Raw genomic sequence first — 17,192 nt, 5'->3', positions numbered from 1 at the left:
GAAAAAGATTCCAGTGGAAAACCGCAACGATCACCGGAGCCTTTTCCTTGATCTCCAAAATAAAATTGACTCCTAAATACAGGGTGTTCTGCTCGTGTGTGTGTGTGTGTGTGTGTGTGGGGTGGGGGGGGGGCACAGGAAGACCCACATGGTGGTCAGCAGGTGATTGTCTTCCTGTAGTCATTGTTGGGAAGCAGAATATTATTATCATTCAGACGTGTTGAGAAAATACAGATCCATTGTGTCTTTTTCTTTACCAAGAACTAACCCACAATGCTGGTGTGTGTGTGTGCGTGTGTGTGTTTGTGTGTGTGCGCGCGTGTGTGTATGTGAACAACTGGGAGTGTGTCTGCACACGTTTTAGGCGTACAGAGGGTTCATTGTGATACGGTTCTGTCCCTCAAGGCGCTGGAATCTGGCACATTGTCTTCACTGGAAAGTCAAACCATTTACAACTCTCAACTTGTTTTGATCCTTTTAGAAAATTCCATTTCCTGCGGTCACTTGGGGGGAGACTGCAGAGAAGCCTCTGGAAGGAAGAGCCTCATTATGGGTTTGGCCTGAGTTGGAAGCATTGAGTCGAAGGTCAGTGCCAGCCTGACCGCTGTAGTTCCCCTCTGCGTGGCGGACTTACGGAGGTGATAGGGAGAGAACCCAGCGTGGGCCGATGGAGGGACGCCGCTCAACGTGAACGTCTCGGCCAGGTCCACGTGATGCCACAGATGACGCAGACGATTCATAATTGATTCACGGAGGATAAAGAACGCTTTGCTGGTTTTGGGATGACTAAATAAATAAAATTTGTCTCCTGGTCCGTAGAGTGACTACGCACAGGGAATATTTATTTTTTTGGTGATTTCACATTACAGAAAGAGGTTATGAAGACGCTGCCTGTAGGTGTGTTGCTCCATCATCTTCAGCATCTTTACCTGTGTGTGTCTGGAAGGTAAACGCAACAACAACATTAACGCGATGAGGTTTGTACTTCAGCCTTCCCGCACAAGCACACGCCTGTTTGTTGGTTTGTGTGTATAAACCTGTTTTGATTTGTGATGTAATGTCTGAAGGAGCCCCCTTTCTTTCTCACTGTCCCTGTTCCAGATAAATGACCTCAGACGGCACACACTTCAGAGAAAAGGTCAGTTGAAGAAGTGAGGAACAGAGAGGATACCGAGGCGGCGGCCGAGTGGCGGAGACATCGCCAAGAAGCACACCCGCACTTCCAGGTGGCTCCAATTCCATTACAGTTCCACGTTTGACCACTTCGGCCACTTCATTGGACGTTCCTTCAGAATTAAACTTGAAATTGAAAGATTTAATGGCACGCGAAATGATTTAAAATTCACCCAAGAAAACTTCAAAATAAAGGTAAAAGGGAACCCAGCGTTCCGATTATACTCCATAATGGGAATTTCTGTGGTGGCCTACAGCCATATAATGTGTTTACCTTATTTTGTTGTGAGGGATATAGATATTGGCTCAGCTGAAACACACATCTGTACACACACATCTAATAATTATTGCAAATTCATTAAAAACAGCATCTCTGGGGGATATTCTTTACGTAGCTGGCTGTCAGAATATTTTCTGGATAAGTCCATATAGCCTTGACACTGTTTGCCAAGATTTCTTCTGTTTCTGGTAAATGTGTATAAATATGGGCTCCCATGTGCTGCGCATGCAGACATCCACGCTGGGTTTGTGGTGGGGCAAAATGGAGGCTCTCGGGAGAGAGAGAGGTTATTTATTTGCGAGCGACAGAGGGGATTCTGTATCCGTAGCGTGTGACACACAGCGCTCTCTCTGCGCCAGCCAGGCCACAGTCTGAGGGACGAGAGCCAGTGGACAAAATAGCCTGTGTTTCCTGCATCTTACTGCAGAGTGATTGACAGCAGGGCTTCTTTGTGTGTATTAATGTGTGTGTATGTGGCACTTTTCTGTTTCTGCGCGTGTCAACCTGACAGATGGACAGAAACACAGTACAACGCGAGTGGGAAGAGGGAGGGGACGGTTGCCATTTTCACAGGCAACAATGGCAATTTTTTCCATGTTTATTTATCTGGTCTTTTTGTCCTCTTCTCCTCCCTCTCTCATGCACACACACACACACACACACACACATACATGCTTTCTCGCACACCAGCATTCACCCTTCATTTTAAATAAACAATTTCTCCACTCAGCATACATACAGTTTATTTATTCAAAGTCAAATTGCACAATTGGACACACACACACACACACACACACACACACACACACACACACAACCGTGGTCTCAGCTGTCACGGTCTTGGAGTGTCAGGTTGTGAAGAGCAGCCTCCCACCTCCCTGCAGTGTCTCCAGGTCCTGGGGACTGTGGACATGCAACATGTGTATCTGGGGTTTCAGCGCTGAGACGGAGGGAGACAGAGATCAATGTAGGAAAGGTTGGAGCGCTGGCGGAGGTCAAAGCATCTGCAGAGGAGATGAAGGGCAGATACAGATGAAAAACAGATGTTTGGATACAGAAACAAAGTGCAGGGTAAAGGATGTGGCCAGAGAATAGCACAGGTTGCGCTGGGTGTGGCTAAAGTCTGTTTACCACATCATTTGTACTGAGTTTGGCTAAATCCAGTTCTAAATGTTATGGTCTTTCTGAAGATGAGCACATTAGAAATTCAGTCACTGAGTGTAAATTACTGTGGATCATCTGTTATGAGAATCGGAGATATGGCATCCTTACTACAAATAGGGAAACGTTGAACATTACCATTACTTCGGGTCTAATGACAGTTTGAGAAATTATGGGATTCTTTGGACCTGAACTGTATTACAGTACATTTCAATTTATGGTTTGTGAATGAAAAGAACAAACCTAACTGTCACATCCAAAGGTCACACAGTTATTAAAGAATTTACTGGATCTATAAGTGTGTCTCAGTTGAAAAGTCAGTGTAAAACCAAATGTATGTTGAGTGAAATGCTTTTATTCCTCATTTCTTATACAGTCAGTTTCATATCCACAGTGGCCAATAAAGTCTGTAGCCTCAAGACATTAATTAGAAGAGAGTTTAGACTACGTGCTGCCGGGCTGAGACTTGATGCGTTCCTGTGACTTGGGGAGGACCGTTGATTACTTTAATCTGGGCTGAAGTCAATAGTTGAATCGAAACTGAAGTCACATCAGGTTTAATCAACTTGGGAAAACTAAAATCTGCAGGTTGAAAGCTCCACGTGTGTTTTCTTTAATTAACAAGACATTTGGAAAAAAGAAAGAAAAATTGGTGCAGTCATGAACTATAAACAACAGACATTGAACACATCATCAAGGGCAGTTGATTGTTCCTTCAACCCTGTAGTGACCCCCACCCCCCGCCCCCCCGAAATAATTCACAAAGGACTGAACAGGAATCCCCCCCAGACCCATGTCAGACTGAGTGACTCTGCATCTCTCTCTCTCCCTCTCGCTCTCTCACACACACAAGCGCGTACAAACACACACGCACACTTTCACTCAACCCATGGTGGAGTACAGAAATAGTCACAGTCTGGGGTGTTATGATACGCGCTATCTTTAAAGCTGAATCAGGGGGACCATAAAATCACCATATTTAGGTGTGCCATTGTGATGATTTTGGCTTTTCTTTGTTTCTCACTTGCGCTGTCTTCCTGTTGCGATCGCTGTCTCGGCTATTTCGTCACCATCGTCATCGTCATCACATCGGCAGTGTGAGACACTCCCTGAAAGCAGATGTCAGAAGTGGGACTGCCAGAAAGTGCAGATGAAAGTAAAGGTCAGGCGTTCCTCAGCCTCTGGTTTCTGACACTCTGTCTTGCCACTGCTCTGATTTGGTTCCTCTTTGCTCATCAGCCACTGAGGGGTCAGGGGGCTTTCTTCAATGGTTCCCCTCTCAACATTTGCATTGCGCTCACTAAAGGGTTTCCCCTGAAGCCGTGTATGAGAACCTAGAAAGTACAACATTACTGTAAAAAGTAATGAAGCATTGACTATTCCACATGGCGTTGGGGTGGCTGACGGTAAAACAGCTGCCGGAATTTCCTGAAGTTCGTTCCTGGTTAAGGATCATATTTGATCCAGTGCTTCAGTTCAGTCCTACTCTCACATCAAGTAGCTACATCTGTACCTGTCAGTAGATGTCAGATGGCAGAAGAGATTATTTTTCTTTATCATCACAGACACTCATTGTTGAGAGATCCGAAACAATGGGCAGCTGTTAAAAATAATAAGGGAAAAAGGAAAGGCGCTTTGGCCCTCTTGCCAAGAGTTACATGAGAAGAACAATACTGCTGAGGCAGTGTGAATAGGAGAAACCCCGAGACTGGCTTCCACCAAAGGTCAGAAATCTGCCTATTTCTGCCTGTCAAGTGGGGGAAGGGGGAGTATTTGGACATCTGACTTTAAAAATAAAGAATATGGCTTACGATCTGTGCATCTGTCATTCCATGTTAGAGCGCCGTTACAATGCTATGAGGGGGCGTAGCTCCGTTCTAGCCAAGTCGGGGTAGCGTTTAAACCAGCCATTGGCCTCGTGCAGATCTGCCGTGTCACGATGGCCACCCAGGACGGACTCAGAATGCGTCCTCCTGCTGCCGAGGATCACGCCTATTTTCAGTTGGCATGCTGTGACAGCTCGTTATAAACCGGGTTATGTGATTATGGCTGCCAAACTGGAAGTGGAGGAGGCTGTGGAAGATGAGTATGGGGTTTCCTGGGAAGCTCCCACACAGACATCTGCTGCCGTCACTCAGCCGCTCTTGCTGCTCGCTCCCCTGCTGCCATCGTACTGTCAGGCTGCTCTTTACTTCAGAGCCGTACTGCAGAGCAGCAGCGTTCTGCTGAATAATTCAAAGAGCCAGCGGGGACAGACTGTGGATTAAGACCCCAAGAAGGAGGAGGAGGAGCCTGAGTGATGAGGAGAGGAGTTAACCCCCTCTGACAAAAGGCGCTGAGGGGAAATTCAATGTCTAAATGAAAAACAGAATTAAATCAGCGGGGAGGGAAGAAGGGATGCTGTCAAAAATAAGCAGGAAGCGGGAAGAGAATGAGCAAGCAACCAGGCACTGGTCACATGACAGTCGGGAGATCGCTGAGCTGAGCAGGTCATGTGACTTCCTGGAAAGAAACCCAGCTGCCCCCCAGAAATGACATTGATGTGTGAAATCACTTACTGTTCTCAAACCCAGCACTTCCCATCATCTCACGTATTTCTGTAAACTTAAAAAATAAAGCTATGGTGTGACAGTTACACCGGGGTAATTCTCTTCCTCCCGCTGCTGGACTTTTAGGCCACCTGTCTCACACCCACTCACCCACAAATGCACCGTCTGCACCAAGAAACCAGCCAGAGTGTCACTTACAGCTCAGTCAGGGGGGATTTGTTGAGGTGTCTTTCTTAGAAGACCAGGTTTTGGATTAAATGGCATTTTTTGCACTGTTGGTCACACAATTCTTTGATAATTTTAATAAATAACCTGAATAAACATATCCAAACTTACATTTCTTTTATCCAAGAATAATTCCCTCTCAGCCTAGCTGCATATGAAATATCACTGTTTGCTACAACACTGTGGACATATAAATTCTCTTGGAAATGTCTCAGATTCCTTCTCTTCTCCCGATGCTTCAAATTCCATCAATACCAACTGAGGAGGACCTTCTGAAGAGACAGCTAAGGTACAGTCTATAGAAAGAATTAGCTGTAAACAGTTTTTTTTTCATAACTAAACCCTGAAAGACACAGGCAAACTCATCTCATGGTATTCAAAAACAGGTATAGCTGTTCTGGATTAACATTTATAACCTTGTAAAAATCAGAAATGACACGTGAAGCTAATCCGTGGATCCTGCTGTGACAAGTTACAGCAGTAATGCTACAGTGTGATGTTCTTGCATTTTATACAGTATCCTACTCAGAAATAGTCCAGTTACTCCAGCAAACTGAGCTATTTTTGAGGGGGAAAAAAGGGGCATGAAGTAACGGATGTTGACAGAATCTCTGCGTATGACCAATAAAATAAAAAATGTTTCCTTTCCTTTTGGCCCAAGAGTGACGGCTGACAGATGTGCAGATGTGAACTTTACAGCGTCGCAGTTTTCTCAGTATAAAACTTGCTCCCACCCAGCTGACGCAGCCAACACAGAGGCAGGACGTGGTGGCACTGAAAGCCCAGTTTAGTCTCGGGGGTTTTACTCACCAATCACCGTGCAGCCATAACGACACAGGTCATTAGTGGACTTTATGACCCTTCTCGGAGCACAGTGGCCTAAAGCATCACGGCAGACAAGTGAAAAATGTGAGCGGTGTGAAAGAACTTTAAATACTTTCCATGCACACATGTTGGTTTGCGCTCCCTGGAGAACGTTCAGACGTTAGGTTAAATGTCCCGGTCGGGGATCTGTTGTTTGCCTTAGTTCCGGCTGGTTTGTGCAGCAGATCTTTGGGTCAGTGTGTTCACACCAGTAGCTCCAGAAATGGGAGCAAGCTGGAATTCTCTGACATTTGTCAAAAGGCAGCGGTCTTCTCTTCTCTACCATCTCTAAAAGATAAATAATTCTGAGAAACATCTGGCAGATCCTGTGTTTGTTCAGCTGTCGTCTTCTCCTCACCTATTGTAAATTGACAGAAGGTTCTTCTCTCCTGTGTAACCCAATACTTGTCTCCCAGGACTAGAGTCCCACTTGGGCCACATCTTGTGTAGTGGAAACACTCTGCGCTATGTTCTAACTCCAACGGATGGGCACAAACCCCGATTAATAATTCATCTTATTGATTTAAATGGAGTTTATAGTAAAAGACAGTTATAAATGACACGCGAAGAAGTTTTTCTTCTATAATCTACATGGTGGCCGAAAGCATGTGTCCGCTGAAAGATTTAAGCTGATTTTTTTTTAACTGTCCAACCTCTCTCTCCATTTGGAGGTCAAAATGAAACGAGAGCTCTTTAGTATTCGTACCAGAGCTCAAGGACAATTAAGGACGACTCCAGTTTAGGGACTACAGACACAGGTGTTAAGGAGCTGGAGCATGTATTGTGTCTATGAAAGTCCTCACAAAGGTGGGAGAACATGTGCAGGTGCTTTCGCACGTGCGGCGAAGATATTACCGCATATAGCGTATGAGTTTCTCTTGAGGTCAAGGGCGCCACTTCTGTTTCACTTCAATTACAAATATAAACATGTAAATGAGAAGCTGTCGGTTATTTTTGATCTTGAATAATTGATCCCGATGAGGTTGATGGATGCGCCAGATGGATCAGCAATGTTTCGGCAGTAATGCCTCTCCTAAGTGGGCGTGTGTGCGCTGCTGCGTGCAAGTCCGTTGGGGGTGAGCTCAAACCTGGTGACCTCACGCTGTGGGTGATGCAGTCTGACGGCAGGTGAGTCATCACTCTGTTCTGTGGGCTTCTTACTGGAACAGATCAGATCATCTCCCCCTGCAGCCCTCATCTACGGTGCTTGATCATGGCCAGGGTGTCCTCTCCCCTCTGCCCTCAGCACCTTTCCCCACGGTGCACTCCAATACTGTTATTCCATCCGTGTGGAATGTGAGGATATCAAAATTTGGAAAATAAACAATAGCAGGTGTAGTTTATTGACAAAAAGTCTTCTGTAGTCTAGTTTCTCAGGGCAGCCACAATCAGGGTGCATATTTTTTTCAGTTAAGAGCCTAAACGGAACAGCATTTTATTTCCCACCCGTCTTTTCCTCCAGCTTCTGTCAGCCAGTGTTTTCTGCTGTGTCCTCAGCTTTGTGTCCTCCATCAACCAGCAGAGACAAAGCGACTGCTGGTTTGTTTTCATTAGGTAAATGGACCTAAGTCTGCAGGAGGAGACAGTTAAAAAAATTACTCTGGATTCCAGCGCTGTTCTGACAATAATCTCAAATAAACTCACTGAACTGAATGTTATTAGATTTTGCCATGCAGTGGTTTAGGCAAGCGTCCCTGCCCTGTTGATGCTGTTTTCGTTTAGGTCTCTCAGGCCCAGAAGAAAATGCGCCCATAGAGCTCAGGCTTACCTAGACCTGACAGGCTGCAATCAAAAATGCTTCCACAACCACAGGAGGTGAGACCTGGTTGGGTTTGGCGGCTGGAGAGGCGGCACTGCCCCTCTTTCCAGGGAGGATCCCTTTACACAAAACAACAAACACACACTCAGACAGAGGGGCATTATCTGTTGTTATTACTGGAGATAATTGTCTGATGATTATATCTATTATTAGCTATGTTGTGTCTTTTTCAGCCCCTCCAATGTCAATATTATTTTATTCTCTGTTCTGAGAGCACAGCTGTGGGTCGAGTGTGTGTGTGTGTGTGCATGTGTGTGTACCAGGTTAATCACCTGCAGTCAAAGTCACCATATGTTTGCTGCATATACTAGTCATTGGGATTTAATTCACTCTAGCATAAAATGGCAACTGTGATTTTGCCTCCATAGTCACTCTTTCCTTGTCAAATATGAATGCTTCGGACTTTTGGCTGTTTCCCTCACAGAGGGCTTTTTGTGCGCTGCAGGTGTTGAGATATATGGGGAGTGTTTTATTCCTTTGGGCCCCGTGAGGCCCTGAGGTCTGGTCCAAGAGAGAGACCAAAGGCTGTTTAGGCTTCTTTTACTGTTGTTTTGCGTGGGGAAAAAAATAAAAACAAAAATAAAAATACTAATACCATATAACAAGCAAACATACTGTGAATTTCTGCGTTGATTTTGGCATGTGGTGCAACATATTTGTGAAGATAACATGACCACTTAGGATAAAATAGGTCACTAAGTTATATCTTATAGCAACTTTGGAACACAAGCAATGGAAGAACAAAATCCCAGAAGAATAGCTGGTACTATATATATATTATAGCAAAAACTAAGTCAGGCTTAGCGTGATGATATACAATACGGAGTGTAATACTAGACCTGAGCACCAAGTGCAGTCTCAGGTAGAGGAGCAGAGCAGAGGGCTCCCAGAAAGGATTGTGTTAAAGCCCCTGGAGCCACAACACTGACCTTTCCTGTTTTGGAAATTCAAGGGCCACAGCCACATGATGCTGGTTTGAATACTGCCTTCCTTTTCCCTGAATGCTTTCACCATCTATGAAACAATGTTTAGCGGGAAAACACCGATTTACATCAAGGCCGTTGGGTATTTTCACCCCACTGTGGAAGAATTGCAGTACAAATACTACAGAATTCTTTTTTTCGAGGTGTTTTCGATGCAAACTAGTTACTCTAGTGACTTCCATTTAATTCATTGCACACCGCCTCACTCTTTCCCCTGTCTGTCGTGATGATTAGGGGCCAAAGAAGCACAAATTTAGTGACATGTTTTCCTTTGCAATGAAAACAGTCTGGCGCTAAGGCTTGCATGTGGAGTGCCTGACTGCAGGCTCATGTGGCTGAACTTTGAGTCAGCGGCGATGCAGCGTAGTGAGCTCTGGCCACCATCATGTGAACTTTCCATTTGTGATGTTATTAGAAAGCAATTTGCTTCTTGACAATTTGATCCAAGACAAACACCTGTGATTCAAAACCAGACATATGATGCTTTTAACACAAACATCTTGACAGCTTTAGAAAACTGAATATGTGATAAGGTGGGTGTTTTTTTTAACATAAAGAGGCACATAGCAGCACATAAATCCAAAGTAATTTATATTCTTTGAACGTGAAGAGCTAAACAGCTCAGAGCCGAACAAAGTTGCTAGAATTGTCAGTGTTATCCTAATTGTGCACAAGACAATCCACAGCTCGATGTAAATATCAAAATGTCTTAAAATTTTAGATGCAAATTTCTGATCAAATTGGTCCAGCCACAAGAAAGTTCTCCAGAATCCTCATAGAATTACATACTCTGACGTAAACAAGATCAGTCCCAAATGGTTAGTAAAAATAGAACAAACATTATTCTTTCAAAATATCTCAAAAATGCCATGCATTATAAGTCGGCTAAAGCTTGTGACGTTTTGTAGGACATTACCATACTTAACATGGATTAGCAGTGATCTCGTCAGCTGTAAGCCTGAATTGTTCTTGGTCAGTCCGAGAAAATTGACATTAAACACAATAATCGCTAAACCGCAATGCACTTTCATTTTTGGCATTGTTACAGTTTTGAATGTTGCTGCTCCACTATGAGACATTCTCATCGTCAATAAATCTCAGCTGAGTGTGTGTTTTTGTTACTGCAAGTGGCTGCCCTCCTTAGATGTTTCACCGATAGGCCAATGACTCCTCTAGAGGGTACAGCAGTGAAGCCCGGCACCCAGCTTCACCCCTTAAATGTCATTAACCCATTTGAGAGCCCTGATGGAGTCGTACCTCTTGATTCATAACTAGTGACTCCTCTTTTCAGCAGCCCTCGAGAGGTCTTTGACTGCTTGGCAGTGAGCCTTACCCTGAACTCCTTTTCATCCTTCTTTTCCTGGGCATTCCTTCACTTTGCAACCTTTTTGTGCATTGGATGCAAGCTCAGCATCACTCATTTTCTTCCGCAGCTAGGCCTTCTCCACTGTACCCTCACAGGGCACATGCCTAGCTGACCAACATCAGGGTTTAGGTTTGCAGGAGAATGTAGCAAATCTGAGGCAACCCTGATACTAAAGGCAGCCCCGATACTACTCCTTCCTATGCCATCCCCTGCCCTTGTTTTGCGTGTGCCACAGCCTTTGCACACCTTCTCTAGTCATGATAGGGGCAGTTTGGGCGACAACTCCTGAAACAGTTCTTCTTGAATCGCTACACCTTGCCTGGGCAGATTGCTTTTAACCACTCCAAACTATTCCAACTTCTTCATGGTGGTGCTTCTGATTCCTTGTAGGATGTTGCAATGATCATTTGGACAGGGTCTTTGCCATACCACTGGCTTAGGTTTGTTCAGTATGAAATATGAGTGACTACTGTTTACAGTCGCTTAGATTTTCATTGTCAGAGAAATGTTGCGGATAGGTGAGGGCGAGACAAGTGGGTAAACTAACAACAGATTTTATTTGTTGGGGGTCAGGTTTGATTAAATTTCTCCCAAGAGGCAGCATTTTTGTATTTAGGTGGCTTTAATTGGTGTAAATGCCATAGTGTCAGCCAAAGCCTCCTTATTGTTTTCTGGCCTTCCTGAGGTTGCTCTTAATCCTGTTACGGTTCTTTTCATCTATTAAAGCCAAAATTTTCTCTGTGCCGGCTTCATCATCCAAGTCATTAAGGAGGGCATATCCATGAGCCCTGTAAAAACAGCAATCAAGAAAATGTGTATCAAATGTGTTTTATCTGTTCAAAGTGGATGAGGCACAATCATGATCTAACCAACAAGTTTGTTTCTAAACTTGGTTTTAGGATTTTTTTAAAGTGTCATTCTTTATTTTACATGATCATCTGATAATCTGTGCCTGCATGGCTGGCTGTTTCCACAGATGCTTGGTCTAAATATTTTACATCGGCTTTAATGTAGCTTTAAAAGACTGACTAGACTTAAAACAAAAAGTTTGAGCACCTGTGATAACTAGTTACTTGAAAACCAAGGCAATCGCAACAAAGGCAAATAAGAGCTCTCCTAATCCAGTGACCATGACAGAAAAATAATTTGTTGTTGTTTCTGTTTAACTGTACCTGCTGTGGATGGTGACAACAAAATGAAACTCACCTGGTTTTAGGAGAACTGTCCAAACACATTTTGGTGATGACAATGATAAAGCTTTTTGACTTCAAGATCTTTGTTATGCCCATTTTTTTTGCCAGCAGAGTAAGAAGATAAGCTGTGCCATCCCGGACGGCACCGCAACGGTGGCTGTGGAAACGCAAAGGTAACGTTTAAATTTCAAGCTTCTACATAAATTCTTTTAAACTGATGCCCACCTTACCTCATGCCTTTGGACAGCAGAAAATCTAGAACTTTGTTTGGGTTGCAATGGTCAACCATTTTTTCTAGGGTGATGGTGGCTCTCTCCCGTAAACCCTGTAGGGAGGCGAACCGTGCCAGCAGAGGAACGCCTGTTAGATCCACAAGTCTGTTCATGTCTGGCGGCAGGTGTTCATAGAGAACACCCATGGTCTCCATGGCTTCGCAGCTGACAGCAGAGCGGTTGGAAGAAATCTGAAGAGTAAGAAATAAGCTTTAACATCTGTAAACAAAGATGCAAATGGCGAGAGGGAGAAAGAAAGCATAACTCGGTACCTCAGAGCAAATTTTGACACACACTTGTTGAAGTCTATCTTTCAGGATTGCGGGATGGTCCTGCGCCAAAGTTTTGAGTTGCAGCAAGCCTTCCATGTGCTTCTTCCTGTACAGAGGTGTTGAACATCTTGATACATATCCAGTTAAAGATTTATACAATTTATATATAAACCAAAGTGCATCAGTTTTCAGCTTGGCATTCAACAAAATTTACAGGGGAAAAATATTGATATATTGTGGTGTGCTGTCAAACTTACCAATCTTTTGATGAAAAATTCTCTAGAGCAGATATCAGGAGTGTTTTAGCAGATGAAGGAGTCATCAACTTTTCACAGTTCTCTGAATACTTCCGAGGGAGATTTTGAATCCTGCATGAATCCACTTTCGGCTTGTTGCCAACACGACTTCCTGTAAAATTCTGTTGTGCAGAATCTGCAGTTGTAAACGTAGCAGCACGTGTTCCTCTCCCATGTTGAGGTGCAGAGGCCCTTGGTGCCACTTTAGCCATTGATTTTCCAACATGCTTTTGTTGATTGCCTTTCATCTGGAAAGGTGGCGGCTGAGGTGCAACGACAACTGTCTCTCGAGGGCCAGTGATTTCTTCGTCTGATATAGTTGCATTGAAGTAAGACTGAATTTTGCCAAAGACTCTCTCAAACTTGGGTGTGACATTCTGGAGTCGGATACCAGCCACACGCTTTTTTTCTGGAGAAACATCAGTAATAATCAGTTACTTTTGGTTGTCATTTAATATTGAATGCAAACATTACTTTAATTGCCAAAATGACTAATCAAAGACCATTGTTGATGACCTAAATATGGTCCACTTATTTTTGGGACTCAAACCCAAACTCAAGATGACAAATCTGCTGTTTAAAAAGCTTATAAGCGCAAAAAGAGAACATTTTTTAACCTATATGATTTGTGCTATCATGTGTGTGAGTTGTGATTGACTAAATCCTGATTGGTCAAGCTAACCTAGGGAACAACCTATTATTAGAACATTACTATTTTTATTTTTACAAGCACTCTTTCTGTACTATGGAAAGCACTTTCCTAAGTAAAATCAAATGAAAATAAATTTGGAGAAAGGGGAATTTGGATAGAATAAAAAAACTTTCTCTTTTGTGATGTTTGTCAAAAAACTCACCTGTCTTTCCGTGACAATGCAGTACAGGTAAATAGGATAATTTCACTTTAGGTTTTGAGGTAAGTTGTGGTACTGAAGGCCAAGGAGTATTAATAAATGATAGTTCTGTTTGCTCAAGCTTTTCCAGGCTACCGCACTTACTCCTGATGACATTGAATGCCTGTAATTACAAAGAATAAAACCGAAACATGATCAATGTTCTAACTATATACATATATACATATGTATATGTACATAGGTATTATGTGGAGAAACGTACAGATTTCTCTTCACCTGTTCTTCAAAATGTAAAAAAAACAGTTTTGACCTACCATTCTTTTATTGATCGCTTGCAATAAGTTATCCATGATAAGTTATAGTTAGTTTCAGGTTTTAGCAACAAAATTAATATTTTCTTCGGTTGTAGTAGATACAGACTAAATATATATACGTAGGTTTGGTAAAATGTACAGATTATATATATATACAGTATATATGTAGGTTTGGTACAATATACAGTTTGACTTAACCTTTTATAACCTAGCTCTTTCATATTTGTTTTCATGTAGTAGGATCAAAAACCTTATATATATGTGTGTGTATATATATATATATATATACACACACATATAAGGTTTTTGATATAAAAAGGTTTGGTAAAATGTACAGATTTTATATATATATATATATATATATATATAGGTTTAGTAAAATATACGGTTTGACTTAACCTTTTATAACCTAGATCTTTCATATTTGTTTTCATGTAGTAGGATCAAAAACCGTACTTTGATCCTTAAATTGGTGACCAAACTTTTTTGCATCGGACCAAAGTAGATAAAGTGAAGCGCCGCGAAGTTGAATAGCTTGGTCAGGGTTCGAGCTTTGCTGAAGTCTTTTGATGAAAGATTCTCTAGAGCAGAAATCAGGACTGTTTTAACAGATAAAAGACTCATCAACTCTTCACAGTTCTCTGAATACTTCTGAGGGAGCTTCTGAATGCTGCATGATTCCTCTTTCTGCTTGTTGCCAACAAAAGTTTCTGTAAAATTCTGTGGTGCAGAATCCGCTGTTGTAAACGTAGCAGCACATGTCCCTCTGAACGGATGCTGGTTTTCATTGTATTTTATCTGTAAGGGTGACGACTGGAGTGCAATGACAACTGACTCTCGAGGGCCACTGATTTCTTCCTGTGATATAGTTGCATTGACATAAGACTGACATTTTTCACAAATTCTCTCAACCGTGGGTGTGACATTCTAGGGTCTGATACCAGCCACAAGCTTTATGCCTGGAAAAACATCAATTATTAATTAATCAGTATCATCACACCATTTTAGGTGCTGAAATCTAGTATTTAATGAAGCATTAAGACAAACAGTAAAATTAACGATAAATGAAGTTAATTCTAATAATTAGGTTATATGTACAATGCAATAATATAACCTAATTAATGTTAATATTACTTTACCTAAATAAAGGCCAAGGTAATTACAGTATCAATGGTAACAATATGGCCAAAATGCTTTCAGTAATAATGCTAGGTGTGATAAAAACAAGATGGCTCAAGCAGTCCTATAGAACAACATTATGTTTGACTGAGCAACTGGATGCTTCGGTATGATGAATCAATAAATTACTTCAGGTGTGAAAAAGGTTGAATAAAAACAGGTTGATGACCTGCATTTAGTTGACTTCTGGTTTTACTTTAAATTAGACATTAGGTACAAATTTAATTACACCTATCTGACACCTTCTGGACTTTGTTGTAGGTACTTGAACTTAATCCAGCACCCAAAACACAGATGTTGAGAGCCTTAACACCAGAGCAGCTGGTTTCAGAAATAAGATTGTAACCAAGCTCAATGAAACCTGAAACCTCTTTAGCCCATTTCAAAGCACAACGTGATGCACCCTCTGAAAATCTACCAGAACATTCGAATGAAGCACTAAGACCACTGAACCCATCACCAAGACCAACAAGCTGACATGCAGTACATCATCAACTGTCTTCGAGGCACTATTAACACCATCAACAACACCCAATATCCTGCCTCAGGACAACTAGGAAACTCCTGTCAGGCATCATAGCAGGCAAGGATAGTGGGTACATGGCTCAATACATTAACTAGCCAACTTGAGGTCCAATGCCTAACTTAGCTTCAAGTATAGCATATGCCATGGTGATACCCTGTCCCCATTGCTGTTCTGCATGGGTCCAAATAACTGATTTTGGCCATTAACAAGATCTATGGCTCTAGATCTAGGCTATGAAATGGTCACCTCCCAACAAACAGCCATGCCCTTTACATGGGTGACACTAAACTGTATGGTAACTGAGCAAAATATTGACACACCACAATCTAGCGCAATGAAATTGGAATGTCATTTGGTCTCAATAAGTGTGCTAACCATAATAGGATAGTCAGAACTGAGGAGGTCAACCTACCAGATGGAAAGAGAACTAATATCCAGCAGAGTTACAAGTACCTTGGGATTTTGCAGGCAAATGAGAGCATTAACATGAGCATAATCGTCAACCATAATCAAATACCTCCAAAGCATAGGTCCTGAGGAGTCAGCTGAATGGAAAAACAAGATCCCAGGTCCTGCCAGTCATCAGATATGGCAAAATGGAAAAGAAGCCACTGACATAAACTAAAGAGGGCTCCCACCAAGGCATGTGAAGGCACCACCTCAAATCTAGCACCATGAGGCTCTACACAAAGTGAAAGGGAGGGGGTGTCTGACAACTATTATAAGATGGCTCCCAGTGACAAGGTGCTATGTGAATACCTTAGGCAAACCTAATAGGGAATCGCTCTTGGTCACAGCCTCCAAGGAGTAGCTTTAGCAAATCCTAAGAACATTGCAGACCTCTGTCCACAAGTGTTTAGTGCTAGGGCCATTTAAGATAATGCCCAGGCTTCTGGTAGAAGACTCAAGCTTGGTGAAATAAAACTTAATGTTCTTTTGGTCATTGTCTGCAAATTGTCATTCATGATGCATCATATGGTCAGCTTTGTAACAAGTCCAGTCGACACAGAGGTTTTATTTGGATTCCTCGTACTTCGTATCACATCTACAGGTACGTTATATCAACATTTCCAAGAAAGAAAGCACTCTAGGGTAATACAGAGGAAAATTTGGTCAATAGTCATACTCCAGATTGAGGACAAACCATGCTATTTTAGGTCATGACAAACTGGCCTAGCTCTATAGCCTAGGTGGGCAATGAGCCTGGTATCACTCTGGCAATGTGACTGTATGTTTGCTAAATCTTCTGCAGCTGAGATGGGCCAGGTTGGCTCCTGATGCACATGTCTGCAGGATTCGAGCAGATGAGTACTTATACTGTGGTCAGGTAGGACATTTTGTTGCAGTCTGTGCGGCGTCACCAAAATACCAGGCTTATTATTCATGTAGGGGTAATGAGGAGCCAGAGTTTCACACCAGAAAAAACAACTCTTGGATTAATTTCTGCTTTCTGTTTCACTTTCTGTTTAGAATGTGGTTGTCCATCTTCAAGCTCTTGTCACCTCAGGTGCCCAGGACAGTCTGCTGGTTGTGAGACTAGCGGTACAGATTGGTTAATTTGGAGTCTCTTCCTACACCAATACACCGACAGCTCTGGACGGGAGTGATTCGGGAGTGATTCCTAAACCTTGTTATTTCTGGTAACCATTCTGATATTGTCTCATTATTTGTTATCTCAACTCACAACACCTCCTAGTTCTCAGTTATCCATGGTTTCACACTCATAACACCTAGATCGATTGATTACAGCCAAGGCAATAAGATGGAGCCCCCACTGTCATTCCACCTGTTTGAAGTCCACGCTTGCTCCTAACTGTGGTCCTGCTCCTCCAAGACCCCATGATCTTTCAAATGTGCCCTGGCAGTACC

General features: G+C 42.6%; 1 protein-coding gene and 1 long non-coding RNA gene across 5 annotated transcripts; one reads left to right on the top strand and one right to left on the bottom strand.

Annotated features, from left to right (window-relative positions):
* Positions 1–136: 136 nt before the first annotated feature.
* Positions 137–1,314, top strand: LOC115247272 (uncharacterized). Its single transcript, XR_003886312.1, has 2 exons — positions 137–977; positions 1,102–1,314. It is a non-coding gene; the product is annotated as an uncharacterized lncRNA (long non-coding RNA).
* An 872-nt stretch (positions 1,315–2,186) lies between these two features.
* On the bottom strand, positions 2,187–13,723 carry LOC115247271 (TOG array regulator of axonemal microtubules protein 2-like). 4 transcript variants are annotated; one of them, XR_003886310.1, is made up of 7 exons: positions 13,308–13,723; positions 12,415–12,862; positions 12,158–12,263; positions 11,844–12,076; positions 11,627–11,770; positions 7,902–8,130; positions 7,588–7,822 (listed from the first exon to the last, which is right to left on the bottom strand). XR_003886310.1 is itself a non-coding variant. In XM_029828464.1 (6 exons), exons 2-6 carry the CDS (start codon positions 12,699–12,701, stop codon positions 2,388–2,390), a joined length of 840 nt encoding a protein of 279 aa, XP_029684324.1. In that variant the 5' UTR covers positions 12,702–12,862; positions 13,308–13,723; the 3' UTR covers positions 2,187–2,387. The 4 variants fall into 4 exon arrangements, 2 of the variants coding, with proteins under 2 accessions (XP_029684324.1, XP_029684323.1); XM_029828464.1 differs by lacking the exons at positions 7,588–7,822; positions 7,902–8,130 and adding an exon at positions 2,187–2,457; XR_003886311.1 differs by having other exon boundaries at positions 12,415–13,723.
* Positions 13,724–17,192: the final 3,469 nt, after the last annotated feature.

The sequence above is a fragment of the Takifugu rubripes genome, chromosome 20, assembly GCF_901000725.2.
Source record: "Takifugu rubripes chromosome 20, fTakRub1.2, whole genome shotgun sequence".
In the NCBI taxonomy this organism is placed as follows: domain Eukaryota; kingdom Metazoa; phylum Chordata; class Actinopteri; order Tetraodontiformes; family Tetraodontidae; genus Takifugu; species Takifugu rubripes.
This window is presented reverse-complemented; position numbering and strand designations above follow the sequence as displayed.